This window comes from Somniosus microcephalus, chromosome 14 (genome assembly GCF_052327205.1).
Source record: "Somniosus microcephalus isolate GS21.2 chromosome 14, FLI_Smic_1.0, whole genome shotgun sequence".
In the NCBI taxonomy this organism is placed as follows: domain Eukaryota; kingdom Metazoa; phylum Chordata; class Chondrichthyes; order Squaliformes; family Somniosidae; genus Somniosus; species Somniosus microcephalus.
This window is the reverse complement of record NC_141000.1, coordinates 132,192,815-132,217,491: the sequence shown is the minus strand read 5'-3', so window position 1 is coordinate 132,217,491 and position 24,677 is coordinate 132,192,815. Positions and strand designations below refer to the sequence as shown.

At 50.1% G+C, this 24,677-nt stretch overlaps 1 protein-coding gene across 4 annotated transcripts in view; it reads right to left on the bottom strand.

Moving 5' to 3' along the window:
* Positions 1-24,677, bottom strand: part of cadm2b (cell adhesion molecule 2b) — a 767,796-nt gene that overhangs the window by 194,997 nt on the left and 548,122 nt on the right. For all 4 annotated transcript variants that reach the window (XM_086007323.1, XM_086007320.1, XM_086007321.1 and 1 more), the window contains exon 5: positions 23,034-23,204. In XM_086007323.1, coding sequence (XP_085863449.1) covers positions 23,034-23,204 — 171 coding nt within the window. The remainder of the gene's footprint in view (positions 1-23,033; positions 23,205-24,677) is intronic.

Here is a 24,677-nt window from a genome sequence, read left to right as displayed (position 1 = left end):
CAGTGTCTGTGCAACCCGTACCCCAGTGAGAGTCAGTGTCTGGGCAACCCGTACCCCAGTGACAGTCGGTGTCTGTGGAACTGTACCCGAGTGAGAGTCAGTGTCTGTTTAACCCATACCCCAGTGAGAGGCAGTGTCTGTGGAACCCATACCCCAGTGAGAGTCAGTGTCTGTGGAACCCGTACCCCAGTGAGAGTCAGTGTCTGTGGAACCCGTATCCCAGTGAGAGTCAGTGTCTGTGAAACCCGTATCCCAGTCAGAGTCAGTGTCTGTGGAACCCGTACCCCAGTGAGAGTCAGTGTCTGTGGAACCTGTACCCCAGTGAGATTCAGTGTCTGTGGAACTGTACATCAGTGAGAGTCAGTGTCTGTGGAACCCGTACCCCAGTGAGAGTCAGTGTCTGTGGAACCCATACCCCAGTGAGAGTCAGTGTCTGTGGAACCCGTACCCCAGTGAGAGTCAGTGTCTGTGGAACCTGTACCCCAGTGAGATTCAGTGTCTGTGGAACTGTACATCAGTGAGAGTCAGTGTCTGTGGAACCCGTACCCCAGTGAGAGCCAGTGTCTGTGGAAGCTGTACCCCAGTGAGAGTCAGTGTGTGTGGAACCCATACCCCAGTGAGAGTCAGTGTCTGTGGAACCCGTACCCCAGTGAGAGTCAGTGTCTGTGGAACCCATACCCCAGTGAGAGTCAGTGTCTGTGGAACCCGTACCCCAGTGAGAGCCAGTGTCTGTGGAACCCATACCCCAGTGAGAGTCAGTGTCTGTGGAACCCGTACCCCAGTGAGAGTCAGTGTCTGTGGAACCCGTACCCCAGTGAGAGTCAGTGTCTGTGGCACCCGTACCCCAGTGAGAGTCAGTGTCTGTGGAACCCGTACCCCAGTGAGAGTCAGTGTCTGTGGAACCCGTACCCCAGTGAGAGTCAGTGACTGTGGAACCCGTACCCCAGTGAGAGTCAGTGTCTGTGGAACCCATACCGCAGTGAGAGTCAGTGACTGTGGAACCCGTACCCCAGTGAGAGTCAGTGTCTGTGGAACCCGTACCCCAGTGAGAGTCAGTGTGTGTGGAACCCGTACCCCAGTGAGGGTCAGTGTCTGTGGAACCCGTACCTCAGTGAGTGTCAGTGTGTGTGGAACCCGTACCCCAGTGAGAGTCAGTGTCTGTGTAACCCGTACCCCAGTGAGAGTCAGTGTCTGTGGAACCTGTACCCCAGTGAGAGTCAGTGTCTGTGGAACCCGTACCCCAGTGAGAATCAGTGTCGGTGGAACCTGTACCCCAGGGAGAGTCAGTGTCTGTGGAACCCGTACCCCAGTGAGAATCAGTGTCGGTGGAACCTTTACCCCAGTGAGAGTTAGTGTGTGTGGAACTGTACCCCAGTGAGAGTCAGTGTCTGTGGAACCCGTACCCCAGTGAGAATCAGTGTCTGTGGAACCCGTACCCCAGTGAGAGTCAGTGTGTGTGGAACCTGTACCCCAGGGAGAGTCAGTGTGTGTGGAACCTGTACCCCAGGGAGAGTCAGTGTCTGTGGAACCCGTACCCCAGTGAGAGTCAGTGTCTGTGGGACCTGTACCCCAGTGAGAGTCAGTGTCTGTGGAACCCGTACCCCAGTGAGAGTTAGTGTCTGTGGAACTGTACCCCAGTGAGAGTCAGTGTGTGTGGGACCCGTACCCCAGGGAGAGTCAGTGTCTGTGGAACCCGTACCCCAGTGAGAGTCAGTGTCTGTGGGACCTGTACCCCAGTGAGAGTCAGTGTGTGTGGGACCCGTACCCCAGTGAGAATCAGTGTGTGTGGGACCCGTACCCCAGTGAGAGTCAGTGTGTGTGGGACCCGTACCCCAGTGAGAGTCAGTGTCTGTGGAACCCGTACCCCAGTGAGAGTCAGTGTCTGTGGAACTGTACCCCAGTGAGAGTCAGTGTGTGTGGAACCCGTACCCCAGTGAGAGTCAGTGTCTGTGGAACCCGTACCCCAGTGAGAGTCAGTGTCTGTGGAACCCGTACCCCAGTGAGAGTCAGCGCCTTCAGGAAAAGAGGAGAACAAAATTGAAAAAAGAAAGAGAATCGGGGTGTGTTTGAAGAAAATGTAAACGGTGTGAGGGAGATTGAATCCATGTAATTAGATCAAGGCGAGGGAAAGAAGACCTGAATACAGAATGTAACAGGAACTGTTTAAACTAGGAGAGAGGGATAGTGGAATGGATTAAATACAGGATAATTAGAAATAAATGTAAGTATGGATTATAAAGATGGATTGCTGAGAAATCAAGAGGCCAGAATCAATATCGAGGTAATTGGAGGAGAAGGTGATTGTACTGTTAACAAGCGGCGGTGATTGGGCATTAATACAAACAGCACAAGGTCGTTTCAGGGTCGTGCGTGGAATCTGCGGGTGGAGAGAACTGGTTTACGAATCCTGCTTCACACTGGGCAGTGGGTGGGCACAGCTCCTCAAACATTCTACAGGAGCAACAACCTGCGATTCCAAGTCTAACCGAGTCAAACTCCGATGGCACCTGGCTGAGGGTGAATGGACTGCAGGAATTCGGGGAGGGGACTGACAGCACGGGGAGAGGAAGAGTGGCGAACAGGAGCAGCATGGTTACGTCACTGGCCTAGCAATCCACAGGCCCGGACTAATGATACATAGATACATAGAAGATAGGAGCAGGAGTAGGCCATTCGGCCCTTCGTGCCTGCTCCGCCATTCGATGAGATCATGGCTGATCCTTTAATTCAGTATCCCGTCCCCGCCTTCTCTCCGTAACCCTTAACCCCTTTTGCCCGTAGAAATATATCTAATTCCCTCTTAAATATATTTAATGAGCTGGCGTACACTGCCCTCTGTGGCAATGAGTTCCACAGGTTCACCACTCTCTGAGTGAAGAAATTCCCCCTCATCTCTGTCCTAAATGGTTTAGCCCTTATCCTTAAATTATGTCCTCTAGTTCTGTTCTCACCCGCCAAGGGAAACATTCCTTCTGCATCCAGTCTGTCTAGACCTGTCAGAATTTTATACACTTCTATGAGGTCCCCTCTCAATCTTCTAAACTCCAGTGTGTACATCCCTAAACTACATAGTCTCTCCTCATAGGTCATTCCCGCCATTCCTGGTATCAGCCTGGTGAATCGCCGCTGCACCCCCTCCATGGCAAGAACATCCTTCCTCAGATGAGGCGACCAAAACTGTACACAGTACTCGAGGTGTGGTCTCACCAGTGCCCTGTACAGCTGCAGCAAGGTATCCCTGTTCCTGTATTCTAACCCTTTTGCTATGAAGGCCAGCATACCGTTTGCCTTCTTGACCGCCTGTTGCACCTGCATGCTCGCCTTCAGTGACTGGTGTACAAGAACACCCAGGTCTCTCTGTACTTCCCCCTCTCCCAATCTATTGCCATTTAAATAATAATTTGCCCTCCCGTTCCTGCACCCAAGGTGGATAACTTCGCACTTGTCCACATTATAGTGCATCTGCCATTTATCCGCCCAATCGCCCAGTCTGTCCAAATCGCTCTGGAGCTTCCTGGTCTCTTCCTCTGAGCCCACCCCCCCTCCTAGTTTAGTGTCGTCTGCAAATTTGGAAATGCTGCATCCGACTCCCTGATCCAGGTCATTAATGTAAATTGTGAACAGCTGGGGGCCCAGGACAGATCCCTGTGGTACCCCACTTGTTACTGCCTGCCATTCAGAAAATGAGCCGTTTATTCCAACTCTCTGTTTTCTATCTGACAGCCAGTTCCCTATCCACGCCAAAACTTTCCCCTTTATCCCATGAGCCTCAATTTTCCATGCTAATCTTTTATGTGGGACCTTATCGAAGGCCTTTTGGAAGTCCAGGTACACCACATCTACTGGCTCTCCCCCATCTATTCTACCAGTTACTCCCTCAAAAAATTCCAATAGATTAGTCAAGCACGATTTACCCTTTGTAAATCCATGTTGACTCTGTCCTATCCTGTCCCCATTTGCTAAGTGCTCCGCTATTTCATCCTTAATGATGGACTCCAGCATTTTGCCCACAACTGATGTAAGGCTTACAGGTCTGTAATTACCTGCTTTTTCCCTACCCCCCTTTTTGAATAGTGGGGTAATGTTAGCTACCCTCCAATCCATCGGCACTGTTCCCGAGTCTAATGAATTCTGAAAAATCATCCTTAGTGCATCCGCTATCTCTAGGGCCACCTCCTTCAGTACCCTAGGATGCATGTTATCAGGCCCTGGGGATTTGTCCACCTTCAATCCCTTTAGCTTCCTTAACACCATATCCTTAGAGATATTGATTTGCGTCAGTTCCTCCTTTGCCAATGTCCCTATTTTTCCCGATATCCCAGGGAGGTTTTTTGTGTCTTCCTTCGTAAAGACTGACCCAAAGTATGCATTTAGTTGATCTGCCATTTCCTTATTTCCCATTATATATTCCCCCGTATCTGACTGCAATGGACCAACTTTGGTTTTCACCAGTCTTTTCCTTTTGATATATTTATAAAAGCTTTTGGAGTTAGTTTTTATATTTTCCGCCAGCTTGTTTTCGTAAGCTATTTTGCCCCTCTTGATCATGCCCTTTGCCCTCCTTTGCTCTATCTTAAACTGTTCCCAATCTTCCGCTCTGGCGCTTTTTTTGGCTATTTTATACGCCCTATCTTTGGATTTTATGCTGTCTCTAATTTCCCCTGTTATCCACGGTTGAGTCACCTTTTTAGATTTCCTTTTATGCCAGATTGGTATAAACAATTTTTGCAATTTTGTCATTCTATCTTTAAATGTTTGCCATTGTTTATCTACCTCCAGTCCTCCCAGGAACGTTGTCCAATCAGACCTACTCAGTTCCCGTCTCATGGCATCATAATTCCCCTTGTTTAAATTCAGGACCTTAGTCTCTGAGTCAATTTCTTCGCTCTCCATTTCGAGTGAGAAATCGATCATGTTATGATCGCTCTGACCCAAGGGTCCCCGTACAACAAGATTACTGATTAGTCCCTTCTCATTGCACAGTACCCAGTCCAATATAGCCTGTTCCCGAGTTGGTTCCTCGACATATTGATCCAGATAACCATCCCTTAAACACTCAAGGAATTCCTCCTCCTCATTATTTTTACTGATTAGGCTAGTCCAATCTATATGTAAGTTAAAGTCACCTATGATGACAGCTGTGCTCTTATTGCACGCTTCTCTAATTTCCCTCGTGATGCCCTCCCTAACCTCTATTTTACTATTTGGAGGCCTATATACCACTCCTATTAATGTTTTTCGCCCCTCGCTATTTCTTAGCTCCACCCATATAGATTCTGTATTAACTGAGTTAATATCCTTCTTTTCAATTGCATTTATCCCCTCTTTTACTAGCAATGCTACCCCTCCTCCCTTTCTTTTTTGTCGATCCTTCCTAAATACTGAATACCCCTGTATGTTAAGCTCCCAGCCCTGCTCACCCTGCAACCATGTTTCCGTAATCCCAATTAGATCATAATTATTAACCTCTATTTCCACAGCTAATTCATCTACCTTGTTCCTGATGCTTCTCGCATTAAGGTATAAAACCCTCAGGCTTTTTTTATGCTCACATTTTTTATGAATTAGTTTGGCCCTTTGTTTTTTGTTCCTCACCCTTTTACCATTTATTTCTGTCTGCCTTTCACTTTCCTCTATTTCACTACATAGGTTTCTAGCCCCCTGCCATACTAGTTTAAATGCTCCCGAACTGCTTTATCAAAAATTACCCCGAGAACATCAGTTCCATCTCTGCACAGGTGTAGACCGTCCCTTTTGTATAGGTCACACCTACCACAAAACTGGTTCCAATGCCTCAAAAATTTAAAACCCTCCCTCTTACACCAGATCCCGAGGCCTGAGGACAAATCCCACCACGGCAGCTGCGGAATTTAAATTCAGTTAATTAAATAAAAAGCTGGGATCAGTAATGGAGACCCTGAAACTATCGGATTGTTGTAACAACCCCTGTGATACACTAATACCCTTTAGGGAAAGAAATCTGCCATCCTTACCCGGTCTGACTGATATATTACTCCAGACCCACAGCAATGTGTTTGAATCTTGACTGCCCCCCTGCAGTTCAAGGCGGCGGCTCACCACCACCTTCTCAAGGGCAACTGGGGATCGGCAATAAATGCCGGCCTTGCCAGTGACGCCCACATCCCATAAACGAATAAATAAAAAAAGAAGGGTAGAGCGGGTTAAAGGGTACAGCGTGGGCTAGAGTGGGGTACAGGGTGAGCTAGAATGGGGTACAGGGTGAGCTAGAGTGGGGTACAGAGGGTGGGCTAGAGTGGGGTACAGGGGGTGAGCTAGAGTGGGGTACAGGGGGTGGGCTAGAGTGGGGTACAGGGTGAGCTAGAGTGGGGTACAGAGGGTGGGCTAGAGTGGGGTACAGGGCGGGCTAGAGTGGGGTACAGGGTGAGCTAGAGTGGGGTACAGAGGGTGGGCTAGAGTGGGGTACAGGGCGGGCTAGAGTGGGGTACAGGGCGGGCTAGAGTGGGGTACAGGGCGAGCTAGAGTGGGGTACAGGGCGAGCTAGAGTGGGGTACAGGGCGAGCTAGAGTGGGGTACAGGGTGAGCTAGAGTGGGGTACAGGGTGAGCTAGAGTGAGGTACAGGGTGGGCTAGAGTGGGGTACAGGGTGAGCTAGAGTGGGGTACAGGGTGAGCTAGATTGGGGTACAGGGTGGGCTAGAGTGGGGTACAGAGGGTGAGCTACAGTGGGGTACAGGGTGGGCTAGAGTGGGGTACAGGGTGAGCTAGAGTGGGGTACAGGGTGGGCTAGAGTGGGGTACAGAGGGTGAGCTAGAGTGGGGTACAGGGGGTGGGCTAGAGTGGGGTACAGGGTGAGCCAGAGTGGAGTACAGGGTGGGCTAGAGTGGGGTACAGGGTGAGCTAGAGTGGGGTACAGGGTGGGCTAGAGTGGGGTACAGGGTGGGCTAGAGTGGGGTACAGGGTGAGCTAGAGTGGGGTACAGGGTGAGCTAGAGTGGGGTGCAGGGTGGGCTAGAGTGGGGTACAGGGCGGGCTAGAGTGGGGTACAGGGGCTGAGCTAGAGTGGGGTACAGAGGGTGGGCTAGAGTGGGGTACAGGGGGTGGGCTAGAGTGGGGTACAGGGCGGGCTAGAGTTTGGTACAGGGCGAGCTAGAGTGGGGTACAGAGGGTGGGCTAGAGTGGGGTACAGGGTGGGCTAGAGTGGGGTACAGGGTGAGCTAGAGTGGGGTACAGGGCGGGCTAGAGTGGGGTACAGCGTGGGCTAGAGTGGGGTACAGGGCGGGCTAGAGTGGGGTACAGGGCGGGCTAGAGTGGGGTACAGCGTGGGCTAGAGTGGGGTACAGCGTGGGCTAGAGTGGGGTACAGGGTAAGCTAGAGTGGGGTACAGGGTGGGCTAGAGTGGGGTACAGGGTGGGCTAGAGTGGGGTACAGCGTGGGCTAGAGTGGGGTACAGGGCGGGCTAGAATGGGGTACAGGGTAAGCTAGAGTGGGGTACAGGGTGGGCTAGAGTGGGGTACAGAGGGTGGGCTAGAGTGGGGTACAGGGTGGGCTAGAGTGGGGTACAGAGGGCGGGCTAGAGTGGGGTACAGCGTGGGCTAGAGTGGGGTACAGGGCGGGCTAGATTGGGGTACAGGGCGGGCTAGAGTGGGGTACAGGGCGGGCTAGAGTGGGGTACAGGGCGGGCTAGAGTGGGGTACAGCGTGGGCTAGAGTGGGGTACAGCGTGGGCTAGAGTGGGGTACAGGGTAAGCTAGAGTGGGGTACAGGGTGGGCTAGAGTGGGGTACAGGGTGGGCTAGAGTGGGGTACAGCGTGGGCTAGAGTGGGGTACAGGGCGGGCTAGAATGGGGTACAGGGTAAGCTAGAGTGGGGTACAGGGTGGGCTAGAGTGGGGTACAGAGGGTGGGCTAGAGTGGGGTACAGGGCGGGCTAGAGTGGGGTACAGGGCGGGCTAGAGTGGGGTACAGGGGGTGAGCTAGAGTGGGGTACAGGGGGTGAGCTAGAGTGGGGTACAGGGCGGGCTAGAGTGGGGTACAGGGTGGGCTAGAGTGGGGTACAGGGCGAGCTAGAGTGAGGTACAGGGTGGGCTAGAGTGGGGTACAGGGTGAGCTAGAGTGGGGTACAGGGCGGGCTAGAGTGGGGTACAGGGCGAGCTAGAGTGGGGTACAGGGTGAGCTAGAGTGGGGTACAGGGTGAGCTAGAGTGGGGTACAGGGTGGGCTAGAGTGGGGTACAGGGTGAGCTAGAGTGGGGTACAGGGTGGGCTAGAGTGGGGTACAGGGTGAGCTAGAGCGGGGTGCAGGGTGAGCTAGAGTGGGGTACAGGGTGGGCTAGAGTGGGGTACAGGGCGAGCTAGAATGGGGTACAGGGTGGGCTAGAGTGGGGTACAGAGGGTGGGCTAGAGTGGGGTACAGGGGGTGAGCTAGAGTGGGGTACAGGGTGAGCTAGAGTGGGGTACAGGGTGAGCTAGAGTGGGGTACAGGGTGAGCTAGAGTGGGGTACAGGGCGGGCTAGAGTGGGGTACAGGGCGAGCTAGAGTGGGGTACAGGGTGAGCTAGAGTGGGGTACAGGGTGAGCTAGAGTGGGGTACAGGGTGAGCTAGAGTGGGGTACAGGGTGAGCTAGAGTGGGGTACAGGGTGAGCTAGAGTGGGGTACAGGGGGTGGGCTAGAGTGGGGTACAGGGGGTGGGCTAGAGTGGGGTACAGGGTGAGCTAGAGTGGGGTACAGGGGGTGGGCTAGAGTGGGGTACAGGGTGAGCTAGAGTGGGGTACAGGGGGTGAGCTAGAGTGGGGTACAGGGTGAGCTAGAGTGGGGTACAGGGTGAGCTAGAGTGGGGTACAGGGGGTGAGCTAGAGTGGGGTACAGGGTGAGCTAGAGTGGGGTACAGGGCGAGCTAGAGTGGGGTACAGGGCGGGCTAGAGTGGGGTACAGGGTGAGCTGGAGTGGGGTACAGGGTGAGCTAGAGTGGGGTACAGGGTGAGCTAGAGTGGGGTACAGGGCGAGCTAGTGTGGGGTACAGGGCGGGCTAGAGTGGGGTACAGGGCGAGCTAGAGTGGGGTACAGGGTGAGCTAGAGTGGGGTACAGGGTGAGCTAGAGTGGGGTACAGGGTGAGCTAGAGTGGGGTACAGGGTGAGCTAGAGTGGGGTACAGGGTGAGCTAGAGTGGGGTACAGGGGGTGGGCTAGAGTGGGGTACAGGGGGTGGGCTAGAGTGGGGTACAGGGTGAGCTAGAGTGGGGTACAGGGGGTGGGCTAGAGTGGGGTACAGGGTGAGCTAGAGTGGGGTACAGGGGGTGAGCTAGAGTGGGGTACAGGGTGAGCTAGAGTGGGGTACAGGGTGAGCTAGAGTGGGGTACAGGGGGTGAGCTAGAGTGGGGTACAGGGTGAGCTAGAGTGGGGTACAGGGCGAGCTAGAGTGGGGTACAGGGCGGGCTAGAGTGGGGTACAGGGTGAGCTAGAGTGGGGTACAGGGTGAGCTAGAGTGGGGTACAGGGTGAGCTAGAGTGGGGTACAGGGCGAGCTAGTGTGGGGTACAGGGCGGGCTAGAGTGGGGTACAGGGTGAGCTAGAGTGGGGTACAGGGTGAGCTAGAGTGGGGTACAGGGTGAGCTAGAGTGGGGTACAGGGCGAGCTAGTGTGGGGTACAGGGCGGGCTAGAGTGGGGTACAGGTGTAAGGCCTGCTTTTTACAAGGTAAGTGGTGAATTAATTAAAATTAAAACATTTTTTCCACAGGTTTATTATTTTTAAATAGTTTAAAGCAAGGTAAGTTTATTTTTAGCCCCGTTAGAATATAAAATTATTTTTTTCAAAAATTTAAATTATTGTTTAAAATAGTTATTTAATGTAATTTATATAATTTATTTAAAAAGTGTGATGTTTTTTAAAAATGTATTTGAAGGTTTACTGCTATTTTGGGGCCGTAGTATTTATAAGTCTTGACAGCACTTCCTGTCAGACTTATGAATGGAGCATTCCCTGCTCCGATTGGCTGCCCATGGCCCACGTGATCCCAGGGGACGCATCGAACTAACTGCGCCGCTGGGATACGCAAACACTGCGCGCCGGCAGCTGGACCAGGTCCCGGATCGGAGTCCCACGCGGGCCCACAGCTCAACGGCCGGCGCGCAAGGTAAGTGCAGATCGGGGGCTTACACCCGCGGGAAGCCCCCGACCCGACTTTCTGGGCCATTATTTATATGCCTATAGAAGACTTTTGGATTACCTTTTATGTTATCACAGAATCACAGAATCACAGAATCCCCACAGTGCAGATAGAGGCCATTTCGGCCCATCGAGCCTGCACCGACACATATCCCACCCTATCCCCGTAACCCCACGCATTTAATCCCCTAACACTAAGGGTCAATTTATCATAGCCAAATCAACCTAACCCGCACATCTTTGGACTGTGGGAGGAAACCGGAGCACCCGGAGAAAACCCACGCAGACACGGGGAGAATGTGCAAACTCCACACAGACAGTCGCCCGAGGCCAGATTTGAATCCGGGTCCCTGGCGCTGTGAGGCAACAGTGCTAACCTCTCTTTGCCCCTCTTATTTTCTTTTTCACTTCTCCTCTGAAATATTCAGCCTGATTCTCACCTGTATTCTCAACCTGACATCTGTCATACGCGTTCTTTTTCTGCTTCATCTTACTCTCTATCTCTTTCATCATCCAGGGACCTCTGGCTTTCGTTGCCCTACCTTTCCCCCTCGTGGGAATGTACCTCGACTGTACCCGAACCATCTCCTCTTTAAAGGCAGCCCATTGTTCGATTACAGTTTTGCCTGCCAATCTTTGATTCCAAATTACCCGGGCCAGATCCATTCTCAACCCACTGAAATTGGCCTTCTTCCAATTAAGTATTTTTACTCTAGATTGCTCCCTATCCTTTTCCATAGCTAATCTAAACCTTATGATGTTATGATCACTGTTCCCTAAATGTTCACTTACTGACACTTGCTCCACTTGACCCACCTCATTCCCCAGAACCAGATCCAGCAATGCCTCCTCCCTCGTTGGGCTGGAAACATACTGATCAAGAAAGTTCTCCTGAACACACTTCAGAAATTCTTCCCCCTCTCCGCCCTTAACACTATTACTATCCCAGTCTATATTAGGATAATTGAAGTTCCCCATTATCACTACTCTATAGTTCTTGCACCTCTTTGTAATTTCCCTGAAAATTTGCTCCTCTATATCTTTCCCACTAGTTGGTGGTCTATAGAATACACCTAGTAGTGTAATGGCACCTCTATTATTTCTTAACTCTAAACAAATAGATTCTGTCCTTGACCCCTCCAGGACATCCTCTCTCTCCAGCACTGTAATATTCTCCTTAACCAATACAGCCACCCCACCTCCTTTCTTTCCTTCCCTATCTTTCTTGAACACCTTAAGTCCAAGAATATTTAATATTTAATATCCAATCCTGCTGTTTTTTGAGCCAGGTCTCCGTTATCACCACATCATCATATTCCCATGTGGCTATTTGCGCCTGCAGCTCACCAACCTTATTTACCAGGCTTCGTGCATTCACATACATGCACTGTAAACCTGTCTTAGACCTTCTTGTATTCTCTCTTAGTCTGACCCCACCTAATAACTTACTATTTCTTACTCTAGTGCTATCCGTCTCTCCCAATCCTTTGTGCACTTTATTTCTCCTTTCTAATGTTACATCCTGGTGCCCATCCCCCTGCCAACTTAGTTTAAACCCTCCCCAACAGCACTAGCAAACCTTATATTGGTCCCGGCTCAGTTGAGGTGCAACCCGTCCGGCCTGTGCAGGTCCCACCTCCCCCAGAACCGGCCCCAATGTCCCAGGAATCTGAAGCCCTCCCTCCTGCACCATCTCTCCAGCCACGCACTCTATCCTCCTATTTCTATACTCACTAGTTCGTGGCACCGGGAGTAATCCGGAGATTACTACCTTTGAGGTCCTGCCATAGATATAAGATTAAATAGAGTCATAGAGGCACAGAAGGAGGCCATAGAAACACAGAAGCATAGAAGATAGGAGCATGAGTAGGCCATTCGGCCCCTCGAGCCTGCTCCGCCATTCAATGAGATCATGGCTGATCATCCAAATTCAATACCCGGTCCCTGCCTTCTCTCCATATCCCTTGATCCCTTTAGCCTTAAGAAATATATCTAACTCCTTCTTGAATATATTTAATGAATTGACCTATCGAGTCCATGCCGGCTCTCTGTAGAGCAATCCAGTCAGTCCCATTCCCCCGCTCTATCCCCGTAGCCCTGCAAGTTTATTTCCCTCAAGTGCCTATCCGGTCTCCCCTTGAAAACATTGAGGGGGAAAAATTCAGTTGCTTGCGCTTCCCGTTAGTGCCTTAAGAGGGCGCTAATGGGGCGCAAAGCAACTAGCGCCTGGGCGCGGCGATGTTTGCACCGCTCGCGAAATTAACTAGACATTTTGTGGCGGCGCTAAACACTACCACCACGATCTCCTGCGCCGGCAGATCGTGACGTCAGTCGAGTGCGCAATGCCTCGGACTGGATATTGAGTGGCGCCCCCTGCCTTACCGCTTGCCGCTAGCAACGACAGGTTGAGGGGGGCGTTTTGCATTCAGGAAGGGACCGGGGGAGCGCTATTTAAAGGTGGCCGCTTCCTGCCTTTTTTTGTTGGTGACATTTTTGCACCACGCATTCTGGGAGAGAGAGAGAGACTTCTGGAGAGATTCAACGCTGTGTGAAGGAGTTTTGGGTGCTGAGCAGCACTTTGCAGGTTGATTTTGATTTGCCCTTCCTTGCTTCGCCCGCGCTCTGAGGTAGCGCCTCGCTCCTCGCCCTTTGCACCCTAAGACAGGTGTGAAGCGCCTGATTTAGCGCGCCAATCACCTCCAGGGGCGATAAAAGCCAAGTTTGCCATTGGAGGCGATAATTAGCGCCAGGCACTAAACGTTGCGCATGGCCGATAATGGCGCCCCAAACGGGGTGATACTGAATTTTTCCCCCGAGTGTGTCTGCCTCCACCACTTCCATCGGCAGCGAATTCCAGGTCCTCACCACTCGCTGTGTAAAAAAAGTGTTTCCTCACAACCCCCCTGTATCTCTTGCCCAAAACCTTAAATCTGTGTCCCCCAGTCCTTGTACCATCAACTAGTGGGAACAGCCTTTCCCTGTCTAGCCTATCCAAACCCGTCATAATCTTGTACACCTCTATCAAATCACCCCTCAACCTCCTTTGCTGTAATGAAAACAAATCCAGCTTCTCCAACCTGTCCTTGTAGCTAAGATCCCCCATCCCCGGAACCATTCTGGTAAATCTCCTCTGCACCCTCTCAAGGGCCTTCACATCCTTCCTAAAGTGTGGTGACCAGAACTGGACACAATACTCCAGTTGTGGCCTAACCATGCTTTATAAAGATTCAGCATAACTTCTCTACTTTTATACTCAATACCTCTATTTATGAAGCCCAAGATCCCATATGCTTTGCTAATCACTCTCTCAATATGTCCTGCCACCTTCAGGGGCCTATGCACATTAACTCCCAGGTCCCTCTGTCCCTGCGCTCTGTAAAACTGGGCCATTAAGTGTATATTGCCTCTCCCTGTTCCTTCTGCCAAAATGGATCACCTCACACTTCTCTCTATTAAATTCCATCTGCCACTTGTCTGCCCATTCTGCTAGCCTTTCTATGTCCTGTTGCAGTCGATTGGTATCATCCTCACTGTTTGCCACACCCCCAAGTTTGGTGTCATCGGCAAAATTAGAAATTCTACTCTGTATTCCAATATCCAGGTCATTTATATATATCATAAAAAGCAGTGGCCCCAGCACTGACCCTTGGGGAACACCACTGTCTACCATCCTCCAGTCTGAAAAACAGCCATTTACCACAACTCCCTGTTTTCTGTCCTTAAGCCAATTCCTTATCCAAGTTGTCACTGACCCACCTATTCCATGAGCCTCAATTTCATTAACCAACCTTCTTCATGGTACTTTGTCAAGTGCCTTCTGAAAATCCATGTAGATAATATCCATTGCATTCCCTTCATCTATCCTCTGTTACTTCATCAAAAAATTCAATTTGATTAGTCAAACACGATCTGCCTTTCACAAATCCGTGTTGGCTCTCCTTAATTAGCTTAAACCGCTCCAATGTAAGAGATGTAAGAGATTCAGAGCAGAGGGCAGGAGAACCTTCGCACAGAGAGCTGTCAGTTGTGGTTGAGGAAGAAATGGTGTCAACATTCAAGAGTAGATTGGATAGATGGAGAGAGGAAAAGAGGAAGATGGGATATGGGACCAGAACGGGCCAATGTGATTCGGACTCTTTGCTCGTGTGGAGGGTGATTACTGCACGGACTGGATGGGCCGAATGGCCTGTTTCCATCTTGTATCTTCTATCTATGTAATTACTTGCCAGATAATCTTGCTGAGCCGGTGGATCAGTTGGCATTAGGTGAAGAAGGCTTCGGTGAAATTGATTTGGGTAATCTCAACTTGGTTACCAGTAGATAAGTAACGGGAATGGTAACATTGTGGTTATGTTACTGGACTAGTAATCGAGAAGCCTGGATTAATGATCCAGAGACGTGAGTTCAAATCCCACGGTAGCTGGGGAATATAAATTAAGTTAACAAAACAAATCTGAAATAAAAAACTAGCATCAGTAATGGTGACCATGAAACTGTCGGATTGTCGTAAAAACCCATCTGGTTCACTAATGTCCTTCAGGGAAGGAAATCTGCTGTCCTTACCCAGTCTGGCCTATTCCCATTCAGTTGTAACAAACCACTGCAGAAAATAATAAGAATGAAACCGGACGGGCCACCTGACATTAACCGCGGCACCGGCTACGGACACGGCAATGGCACACCCAGCCCAGTCAACCCTGCAAAGTCCTCCTCACCAACATCTGGGGACTTGTGCCAAAATTGGGAGAGCTGTCCCACAGACTAGTCAAGCAACAGCCTGACATGGTCATACTCACAGAATCATACCTTTCAGCAAATGTCCCAAACTCCTCCATCACCATCCCTGGGTATGTCCTGTCCCACCAGCAGGACAGACCCACCAGGGGTGGCGGCACAGTGGTATACAGGCGGGAAGGAGTGGTCCTGGGAGTCCTCAACATTGAATCCAGACCCCATGAAGTCTCATGGCTTCAGGTCAAGCACAGCAAGGAAACCTCCAGCTGATTACCACCTACCGCCCTCCCTCAGCTGATGAATCAGTACTCCTCCATGTTGAACACCACTTGGAAGAAGCACTGAGAGTAGCAAGGGCACAGAATGTACTCTGGGTGGGGGACTTCAATGTCCATCACCAAGAGTGGCTCGGTAGCACCACTACTGACCAAGCTGGCCGAGTCCTGAAGGACATAACTGCCAGTCTGGGCCTGCGACAGAGGTGGTGAGAGACCCAACATGAGGGAAAACCTACTCGAACTCGTCCTCACCAATCTACCTGTCGCAGATGCATCTGTCCATGACAGTATTGGTAGCAGTGGCCACCGCACAGTCATTGTGGAGACAAAGTCCCGTCTTCATACTGAGGACACCCTCCATCGTGTTGTGTGGCACTACCACCGTGCTAAATGGGATAGATTCAGAACAGATCGAGCAGCTCAAAACTGGGCATCCATGAGGCGCTGTGGACCATCAGCAGCAGCAGAATTGTATTCCACCACAATCTGTAACCTCATGGCCTGGCATATCCCTCACTCTACCATTACCACCAAACCAGGGGACCAACCCTGGTTCAATAAGGAGTGTAGAAGAGCATGCCAGGAGCAGCACCAGGCGTACCTAAAAATGAGGTGCCAACCTGGGGAAGCTGCAACACAGGACTACATGCATGCTAAACAGCAGAAGCAGCATGCTATAGACAGGGCTAAGCAATCCCCCAATTAATGGATCAAATCAAAGCTCTGCAGTCCTGCCACATCCAGTCGTGAATGGTGGTGGACAAATAAACAACTAACGGGAGGAGGAGGCTCCATGAATATCCCCATCCTCAATACAGTGGAGCCCAGCACATGAGTGCAAAAGACAAGGCTGAAGCATTTGCAACCATCTTCAGCCAGAAGTGGTGAGTGGGTGATCAATCTTGGCCTCCTCCTGAGGTCCCCACCATCACAGAAGCCAATTTGATTCACTCCACGTGATATCAAGAAACGGCTGAGCACACTGAATACAGCAAAGGCTATGGGCTCCGACAACATCCCGGCTATTGTGCTGAAGACTTGTGCTCCAGAACTAGCCGCGCCTCTAGCCAAGATGTTCCAGTACAGCTACAACACTGGCATCTATCCGACAATGTGGAAAACTGTCCAGGTATGTCCTGTCCACAAAAAGCAGGACAAATCCAATCTGGCCAATTACCGCCCCATCAGCCTACTCTCAATCATCAGCAAAGTGATGGAAGGTGTCATCGACAGTGCTATCAAGCGGCACTTACTCACCAATAACCTGCTCAGTTTGGGTTCTGCCAGGACCCCTCGGCTCCAGACCTTGGTCCAAACATGGACAAAGGAGCTGAATTCCAGAGGTGAGGTGAGAGTGACTGCCCTTGACATCAAGGCAGCATTTGATCGAGTGTGGCATCAAGGAGCCCTAGTAAAACTGGAATCAAGATGGTTGTGGTGGTTGGAGGTCAATCATCACAGCCCCAGGACATCGCTGCAGGAGTTCCTCAGGACAGTGTCCTAGGCCCAACCATCTTCAGCTGCTTCATCAATGACCAACCCTCCATCATAAGGTCAGAAGTGGGGATGTTCACTGATGACTGCACAGTGTTCAGCGCCATTCACAACTCCTCAGATAATGAAGCAGCCCATGCCCGCATGCAACAAGACCTGAACAACATTCAGGCTGATAAGTGGCAGGTAATATTCGCGCCACACAAGTGCCAGGCAATGATTATCTCCAACAAGCGAGAGTCTAACCACCGCCCCATGACATTCAACGGCATTACCATCACCGAATCCCCCACCATCAACATCCTGGGGTTCACCATTAACCAGAAACTTAACTGGACCAGCCACATAAATACTGTGGCAACAAGAGCAGGTCAAAGGCTGGGTATTCTGTGGCGAGTGTCTCACCTCCTGACTCCCCAAAGCCTTTCCACCATCTACAAGGCACAAGTAAGGAGTGTGATGGAATACTCTCCACTTGCCTGGATGAGTGCAGCTCCAACAACACTCAAGAAGCTTGACACCATCCAGGACAAAGCAGCCCACTTGATTGGCACCCCATCCACCACCGGCGTACCGTGGCTGCAGTGTGTACCATCTACAAGCTGCACTGCAGCAACTCGCCAAATTTCTTCGACAGCACCTCCCAGACCCGTGACCTCTACCACCTAGAAGAACAAGGGCAGCAGGCGCACGGAAACACCACCACCTCCAAGTTCCCCTCCAAGTTACACACCATCCTGACTTGGAAATATATCGCCGTTCCTTCATCGTCGCTGGGTCAAAATCCTGGAACTCCCTCCCTAACAGCACTGTGGGAGCACCTTCATCACACGGACTGCAGCGGTTCAAGAAGGCAGCTCACCACCACCTTCTCAAGGGCAACTCGGGATGGGCAATAAATGTTGGCCTTGCCAGTGACGCCCACATCCCAGGAACAAATTTTTAAGAAGTACATAACCTGCATCCTGATGGGTAACACCCAGGAATATCTCAATTGGGGGATATAGAGCAATAATATACATAGAATTATACAGAATGTGCAGCACAGAAACAGGCCATTCAGCCCAACTGGTCCATGCCAGTGTTTATGCTCCACACGAGCCTCCTCCTACCCCTCTTCATCTCACCCGATCAGCATATCCTTCTATTCCTTTCTCACGTACTAATCTGGCTTCTCTTAAATGCATTTATGCTATTTGCTTCAACGACTCCATGTGGCCCCTAGTTCTGGTCTCCCCCACAAGTGGAAACATCTTCTCTACATCTACCCTATCGAACCCCTTCATAATCTTAAAGACCTCTATCAGGTCACCCCTCAGTCTTCTCTTTTCGAGAGAAAAGAGCACCAGCCTGTTCAATCTTTCCTGATAGTTATAATCTCTCAGGTCTGGTATCATCCTTGTAAAAAAGAATTTGCAACTTCTCCATTGCCTCTATATCCATTTTATAATATGGAGACCAGAACTGTGCACAGTGCTCCAAGTGCGGTCTAACCAAGGTATATGGAGACCTGAACTGTGCACAGTGCTCCAAGTGCGGTCTAACCAAGGTATATGGAGACCTGAACTGTGTACAGTGCTCCAAGTGTGGTCTGACCAAGGTATATGGAGACCTGAACTGTGCACAGTGCTCCAAGTGTGGTCTGACCAAGGTATATGGAGACCTGAACTGTGCACAGTGCTCCAAGTGCGGTCTAACCAAGGTATATGGAGACCTGAACTGTGTACAGTGCTCCAAGTGTGGTCTGACCAAGGTATATGGAGACCAGAACTGTGTACAGTGCTCCAAGTGTGGTCTGACCAAGGTATATGGAGACCTGAACTGTGTACAGTGCTCCAAGTGTGGTCTGACCAAGGTATATGGAGACCTGAACTGTGTACAGTGCTCCAAGTGTGGTCTGACCAAGGTATATGGAGACCTGAACTGTGTACAGTGCTCCAAGTGCGGTCTGACCAAGGTATATGGAGACCTGAACTGTGTACAGTGCTCCAAGTGCGGTCTGACCAAGGTATATGGAGACCTGAACTGTGCACAGTGCTCCAAGTGCAGTCTGACCAAGGTATATGGAGACCTGAACTGTGCACAGTGCTCCAAGTGCGGTCTGACCAAGGTATATGGAGACCTGAACTGTGCACAGTGCTCCAAGTGCGGTCTGACCAAGGTATATGGAGACCTGAACTGTGCACAGTGCTCCAAGTGCGGTCTGACCAAGGTATATGGAGACCTGAACTGTGCACAGTGCTCCAAGTGCGGTCTGACCAAGGTATATGGAGACCTGAACTGTGCACAGTGCTCCAAGTGCGGTCTGACCAAGGTATATGGAGACCTGAACTGTGCACAGTGCTCCAAGTGCGGTCTGACCAAGGTATATGGAGACCTGAACTGTGCACAGTGCTCCAAGTGCGGTCTGACCAAGGTATATGGAGACCTGAACTGTGCACAGTGTTCCAAGTGCGGTCTGACCAAGGTATATGGAGACCTGAACTGTGCACAGTGCTCCAAGTGTGGTCTGACCAAGGTATATGGAGACCTGAACTGTGCACAGTGCTCCAAGTGTGGTCTGACCAAGGTATATGGAGACCTGAACTGTGCACAGTGCTCCAAGTGTGGTCTGACCAAGGTATATGGAGACCTGAACTGTGCACAGTGCTCCAAGTGTGGTCTGACCAAGGTATATGGAGACCTGAACTGTGCACAGTGCTCCAAGTGCGGTCTGACCAAGGTATATGGAGACCTGAACTGTGCACAGTGCTCCAAGTGCGGTCTGACCAAGGTATATGGAGACCTGAACTGTACACAGTGCTCCAAGTGTGGACTGACCAAGGTATATGGAGACCTGAACTGTGCACAGTGCTCCAAGTGTGGTCAGACCAAGGTATATGGAGACCTGAACTGTGCACAGTGCTCCAAGTGTGGTCTGACCAAGGTATATGGAGACCAGAACTGTGCACCGTGCTCCAAGTGTGGTCTGACCAAGGTATATGGAGACCTGAACTGTGCACAGTGCTCCAAGTGTGGTCTGACCAAGGTATATGGAGACCTGAACTGTGCACAGTGCTCCAAGTGTGGTCTGACCAAGGTATACGGAGACCTGAACTGTGCACAGTGCTCCAAGTGTGGTCTGGCCAAGGTATACGGAGACCAGAACTGTGCACAGTGCTCCAAGTGCGGTCTGACCAAGGTATACGGAGACCTGAACTGTGCACAGTGCTCCAAGTGTGGTCTGACCAAGGTATACGGAGACCAGAACTGTGCACAGTGCTCCAAGTGCGGTCTGACCAAGGTATACGGAGACCTGAACTGTGCACAGTGCTCCAAGTGCGGTCTGACCAAGGTATATGGAGACCTGAATTGTGCACAGTGCTCCAAGTGTGGTCTGACCAAGGTATATGGAGACCTGAACTGTGCACAGTGCTCCAAGTGCGGTCTGACCAAGGTATATGGAGACCTGAACTGTGCACAGTGCTCCAAGTGCGGTCTGACCAAGGTATATGGAGACCTGAACTGTGTACAGTGCTCCAAGTGCGGTCTGACCAAGGTATATGGAGACCAGAACTGTGCACAGTGCTCCAAGTGTGGTCTGACCAAGAACATAAGAACATAAGAAATAGGAGCAGGAGTAGGCCAATCGGCCCCTCGAGCCTGCTCCACCATTCAATAAGATCATGGCTGATCTGATCCTAACCTCAAATCTTCTATCACTCTGCATCCACCCGAACCCATGTGATCTCCCGGGAGAGGCGAAAAACCAGATAAAGACCCAATGGCCAATTTGGGAGAAAAAAATCTGGGAAATTCCTCTCCGACCCATCTAGGCGATCGAAATTCTTCCAGGAGATCACTCTGTCCCTATATTTTCTACAGTACTTACCTTCTGTAAAGGCGATCTCCACCCCAGCCAGGAACAGGAATAAAACCATCTCCTGAAATCTAACACAGAATTAGAACACAGCAGGAGCAGAACAAGGCTACACGGCCCCTGGGCCCACTCCACTACCCACAGGGCCATGACCATTCCGAACCTAGACTCATGTCCAATTTCCTGCCCGCTCCCCGTAACCCTTAATTCCCTTTACTTCTAGGAAACTATCTATTTCTGTTTTAAATTTATTTAATGATGTAGCTTCCACAGCTTTCTGGGGCAGCAAATTCCACAAACCTACCACCCTCTGAGTGAAGAAGTTTCTCCTCATCTCAGTTTTGAAAGAGCAGCCTCTTATTTTAAGATTATGCCCCCTAGTTCTAGTTTCACCCATCATTGGGAACATCCTCACCTCATCCACCCGATCAAGCCCCTTCACAATCTTATATGTTTCAATAAGATCACCTCTCATTCTTCTGAACTCCAATGAGTAGAGTCCCAATCTACTCAACCTCTCCTCATATGACCACCCCCTCATCCCCGGGATTAACCGAGTGAACCTTCTTTGTACTGACTCGAGAGCAAATATGTCTTTTCTTAAGTATGGACACCAAAACTGTATGCAGTATTCCAGGTGCGGTCTCACCAATACCTTGTACAACTGCAGCAATACCTCCCTGTTTTTATATTCCATCCCCCTAGCAATAAAAGCCAACATTCCATTGGCCTTCTTAATCACTTGCTGCACCTGCATACTAACTTTTTGAGTTTCGTGCTCCAGGACCCCCAGATCCCTTTGTACTACAGTACTTTCCAGTTTCTTTCCATTAAGATAATAACTTGCTCTATGATTTTTCCTGCCAAAGTGCATAACCTCACACTTTCCAGTATTGTATTCCATCTGCCAAATCTCTGCCCACTTACTTAGCCTGTCTATGTCCCTTTGCAGGTTTTTTATGTCCTCCTCACTCACGACTTTCCGTCCCATCTTTGTATCATCTGCAAACTTTGATATGTTACACTCGGTCCCCTCCTCCAAATTGTTAATGTAGATTGTAAAGAGTTGGGGACCCAGCACTGACCCCTGCGGAACACCACTAGTTACTGGTTGCCAATCTGAGAACGAACCATTTATCCCAACTCTCTGCTTTCTGTTAGAGAGCCAATCCTCCACCCACGCCAGAATATTACCCCCAATCCCGTGATTTTTTATCTTGAGCAATAATCTTTTGTGTGGCACCTTGTCAAATGCCTTTTGGAAGTCTAAATACACTACGTCCACTGGTTCCCCTTTATCCACCCTGTATGTTACTTCCTCAAAAAACTCAAGCAAATTTGTCAAACATGACTTCCCCTTCATAAAACCATGCTGAGTTTGTCCTATTAAATTATGTTTATCCAAATGTCCCGTTACTGTCTCCTTAATAATGGACTCTAACATTTTACCAACCACAGATGTTAGGCTAACAGGTCTATAGTTTCCAGCCTTCTGCCTACTACCCTTTTTAAATAAGGGTGTTACATTAGCAGTTTTCCAATCTGCCGGGACCTTTGCTGAGTCCAGTGAGTTTTGGAAAATTATTACCAATGCATCCACAATCCCTACCGCTACTTCCCTCAAGACCCTAGGATGCAAGCCATCAGGTCCAGGGGATTTATCCGCCTTGAGTCCCATTATTTTACCAAGTACCACTTCCTTAGTGATTTTAATCGTATTTAGTTCCTCCCCCCCTAGAGCCCCCTGTTTGTCCAGTGTTGGGATATTCTTAGTGTCCTCTACTGTAAAGACTGATACAAAATAATTGTTCAGTGTTTTTGCCATCTCCATGTTTCCCACCATTAATTTCCCGGTCTCATCCTCTAAGGGACCAACATTTACTTTAGCCACCCTTTTTCTTTTTATATAACTGTAGAAACTTTTACTGTAAGGTATATAGAGACCTGAACTGTGTACAGTGCTCCAAGTGCGGTCTGACCAAGGTACATGGAGACCAGAACTGTGCACAGTGCTCCAAGTGCGGTCTGACCAAGGTACATGGAGACCTGAACTGTGCACAGTGCTCCAAGTGTGGTCTGACCAAGGTATATGGAGACCAGAACTGTGCACAGTGCTCCAAGTGCGGTCTGACCAAGGTATATAGAGACCTGAACTGTGCACAGTGCTCCAAGTGCGGTCTGACCAAGGTATATGGAGACCAGAACTGTGCACAGTGCTCCAAGTGTGGTCTGACCAAGGTATATGGAGACCTGAACTGTGCACAGTGCTCCAAGTGTGGTCTGACCAAGGTATATGGAGACCAGAACTGTGCACAGTGCTCCAAGTGTGCTCTCTCCCAGGTATACAGAGACCAGAACTGTGCACAGTGCTCCAAGGGTGGTCTAACCAAGGTTCTATAAAAGTTTAAGATATCTGCCCTGCTTTTCAATTCGAACGCTATAAAAATGATAAAGGAAATATATCAATCAAATATGGAAGGAAAATTGTGAGGAGTGCTTGGCTGAGATGCTGGAGAACGTTCTTGGAGCTTACATTGAATGTCAAGAACTTGCTTGGCCACTTGTGGTGCTGATCTCAGGGATTCATGGTCCACAGTGCAGCTCACGTCCACACCATCGTCATTCCGATCCACCTGAAGATCCAGCGTACTGCTGACTGTGAAGGTCTTCCCTTTGGAGTCGGGCTCTTTTGTAGAGGGCACATCTAGAAACAGAAAAATCAGACAGCAAGGTAAGAAAAACCAGCCTCACTCTCATCCCTGTCCATTCTCACAACGACATATCAATAGTTACGTGCAAGTCACAGTTAATGACAGATGCAGTTTCAGTCATTCTCAAACTGGTCAATGAACATCAAAAATGGACAGTGCGAACATTGTTTTGATAGATATTTTTCAAGTTATTCAATGATTTCTTTGTGTTTATCAAGGTGAAAAATGACAATGCTGAGCAGTGGAGTTTTTCCAGTAAATTATAGAAGAAGGTCAGAGAACAAAGTGAAGTTTAAACAGCAGTCAAGCACTCCTACATCAGCTTTGGGATAGCTTAGATACAGAGTAAAGCTCCCTCTACACTGTCCCATCAAACACTCCCAGGGCAGGTACAGCACGGGTTAGATACAGAGTAAAGCTCCCTCTACACTGTCCCATCAAACACTCCCAGGGCAGGTACAGCACGGGTTAGATACAGAGTAAAGCTCCCTCTACACTGTCCCATCAAACACTCCCAGGGCAGGTACAGCACGGGTTAGATACAGAGTAAAGCTCCCTCTACACTGTCCCATCAAACACTCCCAGGGCAGGTACAGCACGGGTTAGATACAGAGTAAAGCTCCCCCCTACACTGTCCCATCAAACACTCCCAGGGCAGGTACGGCACGGATTAGATACAGAGTAAAGCTCCCACTACACTGTCCCCATCAAACACTCCCAGGGCAGGCACAGCACTGGGTTAGATACAGAGTAAAGCTCTCTCTGCACTGTCCCATCAAACACTCCCAGGGCAGGTACAGCACGGGTTAGATACAAACTAAAGCTCCCACTACACTGTCCCCATCAAACACTCCCAGGGCAGGCACAGCACGGGTTAGATACAGAGTAAAGCTCCCTCTACACTGTCCCATCAAACACTCCCAGGGCAGGTACAGCACGGGTTAGATACAGAGTAAAGCTCCCACTACTCTGTCCCCATCAAACACTCCCAGGGCAGGCACAGCACGGGTTAGACAGAGAGTAAAGCTCCCTCTACACTGTCCCATCAAACACTCCCAGGGCAGGTACAGCACGGGTTAGATACAGAGTAAAGCTCCCACTACACTGTCCCATCAAACACTCCCAGGGCAGCTACATCACTGGTTAGATACAGAGTAAAGCTCCGTCTACACTGTCCCATCAAACACTCCCAGGGCAGGTACAGCACGGGTTAGATACAGAGTAAAGCTCCCTCTACACTGTCCCATCAAACACTCCCAGGGCAGGTACAGCACGGGTTAGGTACAGAGTAAAGCTCCCTCTACACTGTCCCATCAAACACTCCCGGGGCAGGTACAGCACGGGTTAGATACAGAGTAAAGCTCCCTCTGCACTGTCCCATCAAACACTCCCAGGGCAGGTACAGCACGGGTTAGATACAGAGTAAAGCTCCCTCTACACTGTCCCATCAAACACTCCCAGGGCAG